Source organism: Salvelinus sp. IW2-2015, unplaced genomic scaffold, assembly GCF_002910315.2.
Source record: "Salvelinus sp. IW2-2015 unplaced genomic scaffold, ASM291031v2 Un_scaffold1526, whole genome shotgun sequence".
Lineage (NCBI taxonomy): Eukaryota > Metazoa > Chordata > Actinopteri > Salmoniformes > Salmonidae > Salvelinus > Salvelinus sp. IW2-2015.
Window position 1 is genome coordinate 75,494 of NW_019942965.1, and position 5,362 is coordinate 80,855.

Sequence of the window (5,362 nt, forward strand, 5' to 3'; positions counted from 1 at the left end):
CACCGTGACCATCAGAGTTGACAGCATCACCGTGACCATCAGAGTTGACAGTATCACCGTGACCATCAGAGTTGACAGCATCACCGTGACCATCAGAGTTGACAGCACCACTGTGACCATCAGAGTTGACAGCACCACCGTGACCATCAGAGTTGACAGTATCACCGTGACCATCAGAGTTGACAGCATCACCGTGACCATCAGAGTTGACAGCATCACCGTAGGACAGGTATGGAGTTGGAAGGTCTGGGGGGGGATCCTCACCGCCAGAGAGGAGATCTTCTGTTCATAAATATCCATGATCTCTGACACACGCACATCCTTCATCTGATCCTGCAACTACAACACATACACGTCACACACACCATCTACAACACACGTCAGGCAGCACTCATTACCATCTGTGATTTTACAGGAGATGTCAGTGGTCTTTGACCTGTGCAGGACGGCCAAAGGAGTCAGACACCTCCTTAGCTATAGCTTTCTGTACCACTTCATATACATACAATCCAAAAGTTTGTTATGGATCGTGCTTTGACGTACCCTTATAAATAGATTTACGCATGGTCTCAAAATACACCTTGAAAACGTCTGGGTTCAAGGAATCGCCGACTCTCATGGCCTCGCAGGCTGTCTAACAATTGCCACACAATTGATGCCATTGCATAATTCGGCAAAGCACGTACCATATTTCCTCCGTTTGTTGGTTGTGGAAGGTCGGATGGCTACGTCTATATTTCTAGCTGGCCACCAATGTGTTGATCTCCAGTAATCCAGTTTAACAGCGTTGTCTATATGTGGATGCACAATTCTTGTAACGAACGTCGTCGGGAGAAGGAGAAGAGGACCAAGGTGCAGCGTGGTAAGTGTCCATATTACTTTTAATAAATACGAAACACTTGAACAAAACAACAAAACGACAAACGAACAGTTCTGCAGGTTGCCAATACAGAAAACAGAAAACAACCTACCCACAAACACAGGGGAACAGGGCTACCTAAGTATAATTCTCAATCAGAGACAACGATAGACAGCTGCCTCTGATTGGGAACCATACCAGGCCAAACAATAGAAACACAAAAACATAGAACAACATAGAACACCAGACATGAATGCCCACCAAACTCACCATGACCAACCAAAATAGGAGACATAAAAAGATCTCCAAGGTCAGGCGTGGACAATTCGGCAATGTTTCAAACCCTTTTCAGACAGATGTTTTTAAGCCCTTTAACCCAGACGTGAACCACACAACCCTCTCCACTGAATAAGCAGGGCAGGGGAAGCCAAATAGTGTATTTCTTTGAGATGCTTGCACGTTAGGCCATGCTTCCTTCCAACCATTTCATTGGTTCGGAATTTTGCAATTTCCGACTTGTTGTGTAATGTTTCTTGTCAATGGTCCATGGAGCACCGAGACGTTTTATCTCTAATTTCTCTTCATTTGACAAAGATTGAAAAGGATTTAGCCAGTAGATTGTAAAACTTGATTAATGATGATGACTAAGATTTTGAAAGTATGATTTGACATGATCAGTCCGATCAAAGCTACTGTAGATAGTGAGTTTGACACATCTTATATCTGTGGGCCAAATGACCTTCCACACTTCTTGGATGGGTATTCTATGATAACTCTATGGCAGAATCCAAGGGCTTAAAATTTTTCGAAGCTCTCCCTGTAGATTTTGTGGTGACATAGTGTCCCCATGAGTGACATGACCCTGAGTCCATCATGGCGCAACTAGAGAACATTACCAAACCCATGCTTCTGCATTACACTGGCTGCCCCTCCACTAGAGAAAGTACTGATCTTAGGCTGCGAAACACCGCATTTTTGGAGCTGCCTTACTCAAGAAATCGGCTTTAATTAACCAATATTTTTTTTTTACATTGTTGCAAACTATATGTGACACGTTTTTTCTCACTATAAGTGCAGGCCATTTCTATAGAAAAATCTAGTTTTTACATGAACTATTTACTTTTGAGATGCTATCGCTGGGAAGGATACTGCAACAAAAACTCAAAAAGGGGCCAATGAAAGATGCCATGAAAAGGTGGTTCATGCGCCTATGTATACACTGAGTGTACAAAACAATAGGACAGCTGTTTCTTTCATTGGACACTGACCAGGTCAATCCAGGTTGAAAGTTATGATCCCTTATTGATGTCTCTTCTTAAATTCCACTTCAGATAGTGTAAGATGAAGGAGGCGGAAGGTAAAGAATATTTTTAAGCCTTTAAGAAAATTGCAGGACAGAAATTGTAGGTGTCCCATCAGAGGTGAATGGGCAATTACAAAATATTTTAAGTGCCTTTGACACAGGATGGGTACTAGGTGCCAGGCGCACCTGTTTGAGGTGTGTCAAGAACTGCTAAACGCTGCGGTTTTTTCCACGCTCAACAGTTTCCTGTGTTTAATTCAAGAATGGGTCCTCCACGCAAAGGACATCCAGCTAAACTTGCACAACTGTGGGAACAGATTTGGAGTCAACATTGGGCAAGCATTTCTGGGAGGCTTCGACACCTTGTAGAGTACACGCCAAGGAAGAATTGAAGGCTGTTCGAGGGCAAAAAATATACTTGCTACACAATATTTAGCAAGATGTTCCTAATGTTGTAGACTCAGTGTATACAGTGCCTTCAGGAAAAACTATTCAGACCCCTTGACTTTCACCCAAAAAAAATACCTTATTCTAAAATGGATTAAAAAAATCATATATCCTCAGCACTCTTTACACAAACCCCAAATGAAAAAGTGAAAACAAGTTTTTAGAAAAACAAAATACAAATATTAAAACCTGAAATACCATTTTACAATAAGTATTCAGAAACCTTGCTATTGAGACTCGAAATTGAGCTTCAGGTTGCATCCTGTTTCCATTGATCCATCCTTGAGACTGTTCTCATCTGATTGGATGTCCACCTGATGGTAAAATCAATTTTGATTGGACATGATTTGGAAAGGGCACACACCTGCGATATATTGGTCCCACAAATTGACATATAGCATGTCAGAGCAAAAACCAAGCCATTGAAGTCGAAGGAATCTGTCTGTCGAGCTCCGAGACAGATTGTGTCAAGGCACAATTCTGGGGGTACCAAAAACGTTCTGCATATTGAAGGTCCCAAGGAACACCAGTGGCCTCCATCTATTCTTAATGGATAAGTTTGGAACACCAAGATTTTCCTAGAGCTGGCCACCCAGCCAAACTGAGCAATCGGGGAGAAGGTCCTTGGTCAGGGAGGTGACCAAGAAAACCCAATTGGTCACTCTGACAGAGCTTAGAGTTCCTCTGTGAGAGGGAGAACCTCCAGAAGGACAAAAACCGTCTCCTTGCAGCAACTCCACCAATCAGGCCTTTATGGTAGAGGGGCCGACGAAGCCCACTCCTCCAGTAGGGCTGGGCGATATGCCAAAAATATCATTCTGCGTGAAAACACATATGTTCTAAATGATTTTCAATTAGTTTTTCCTACATTTCGGATTGTTTTATACGGTTCAATTTCAACTTCAACCTAAATGATTTCCTGCATTTCATCAACTTTCTGCATTTCCTACCCTCATTTGAGATCATTTCCACACTGACACGATATGGGCAAAAATACTAGGCTTATTTTTAACCAAATGTTGCAATGCCGATTTAGATTGAAAACCACTTGGGTGAACTTTTGGAATCATGGAAATAGAATTTTTGAGGGGGGCTTTATTATAATTCTAATAGTTAGAATATAAATAACAGTGGGCACTTATGAATACAGTTGCTTTTTGACATGACAAGGAATGAAAATACCATGGACGAGTTATTGTGACATTTTAGGAACCAAAGTGATGAATCCGTGTTTCCTCTGGGGGACCTTATAATCTTTGGATACATAGAATCTGATTCATATAGCAACATATTCATGCCTCGCCGTATTTCCTCTTTTGATTTAGAAGATACTGTTGCCACAAACCACATGCTGATTTAGGCCCCCACCAGCACTGGTATCAGGTTGATTAGCGTATGTTTGCCTCTGGCTCAGTACTTCTATTAGCTAGCCAGCTAACTGCGATAGGCATTAATGGCTAACACCGATTTTATGCTTAAATCACTTAAGAAAATACCAAACTAGCTCTTTGGAGATGTAAGAAACACAAAACTTACATATGTAAATTATAAGAACGCTTGTGGATTATTTTAAGATCAAAAATTGGAAACAACATCTGTTGTCATCAACATTGTTTGCTGTGCTGCATTGACCCATGCAGACTTTAACAAAATGTCTTCGTGGTAAGCAACAACAAATTCGCTCCTTGGTGACAGGGGGTGGGACTCAAGTCCTGTGTGGAAAAGAGAGCGAGAGGGATGACTCAAGTAGCGCAGTAAACTATTAAAAAATGGACGACCAACACCGGGAGACAGGCCCTGATAGGCTTCACGGGGCTGGGTAAATCTGTTGCACAGCAACCCCGTCTTTACAGCAGCTTCAGGCTCCCTCTGGCGAATGCATTGTTGCAGCGATGCTGCTCCTCCTGACTGAGACACAGACAAGCAGTCGAATAAACAACTGACTGACTGACTAAAAATGTGGGTGTGTTTCAATCACTCACCCACGCGAAGGGAAGTCTGGTAGAGCGTGGCTCCAACAGTAGGACGAAGCCCGGATTCTGAATCATGCTCTCTTGTGACTGGACCGTCAGGGCCAGAGAGAGGGGCGTGACCATCCTCTGTCCTGTAGGGAGAGACAATTTTTAACTATGCCACATCTTCTAAGCTCCACAGGTAGCTGGTGTGTTGTGCTGTGTTGTGTGGGTGGGTGTGTTGTGTGTGTGTAGTGGTGATGTGTGTGTGGGTGTGTAGTGGTGTACCTGGTAGTATTCGTAGAAGCTGGTCTCCATGTCCTTCACCTGCATGTACTCAGTTTACTCAATTCAACTCCCAGCTCTTCAAAACAGCCTCACCACACACCTGACTGGAACACCGGCAGGTGTTAAACAAACTTATGTTCTGTGTGTGTGTATGTGTCTCTGAGGGGTGGTGTCGGTCACTGACCTGAGGCTTACTGTCGTGCCCGGTAGGGGGCAGGTGACGGCGTCCTTGTTATGGCAACTAGAGAGAGCAGTTTCCACTGAGAGACGACAGAGCTGGGAGCTCATCTTGACGAGAACCCCTACACACCGATGTACCTCACTACACAGCAGTGAGAGTAGGCTGAACACACACACAACACCACCACACACACAACCACACACACACACACACACCACACACACACACACCCACACACACACCACACACAACACACACACACACACACACACACACACACACACACACACACACCACACACACACACCCACACACACACACACCCACACCAC

At 43.7% G+C, this 5,362-nt stretch overlaps 1 protein-coding gene across 1 annotated transcript in view; it reads right to left on the reverse strand.

Moving 5' to 3' along the window:
• Window positions 1-5,362, reverse strand: part of LOC112071129 (protein CIP2A homolog L-like) — an 18,129-nt gene that overhangs the window by 3,315 nt on the left and 9,452 nt on the right. The window contains exons 9-11 of the mRNA XM_070439263.1: window positions 5,053-5,181; window positions 4,592-4,713; window positions 265-339 (exon numbers count right to left, since the gene is read on the reverse strand). Of these exons, the coding sequence (XP_070295364.1) occupies window positions 265-339; window positions 4,592-4,713; window positions 5,053-5,181 (326 nt within the window). The remainder of the gene's footprint in view (window positions 1-264; window positions 340-4,591; window positions 4,714-5,052; window positions 5,182-5,362) is intronic.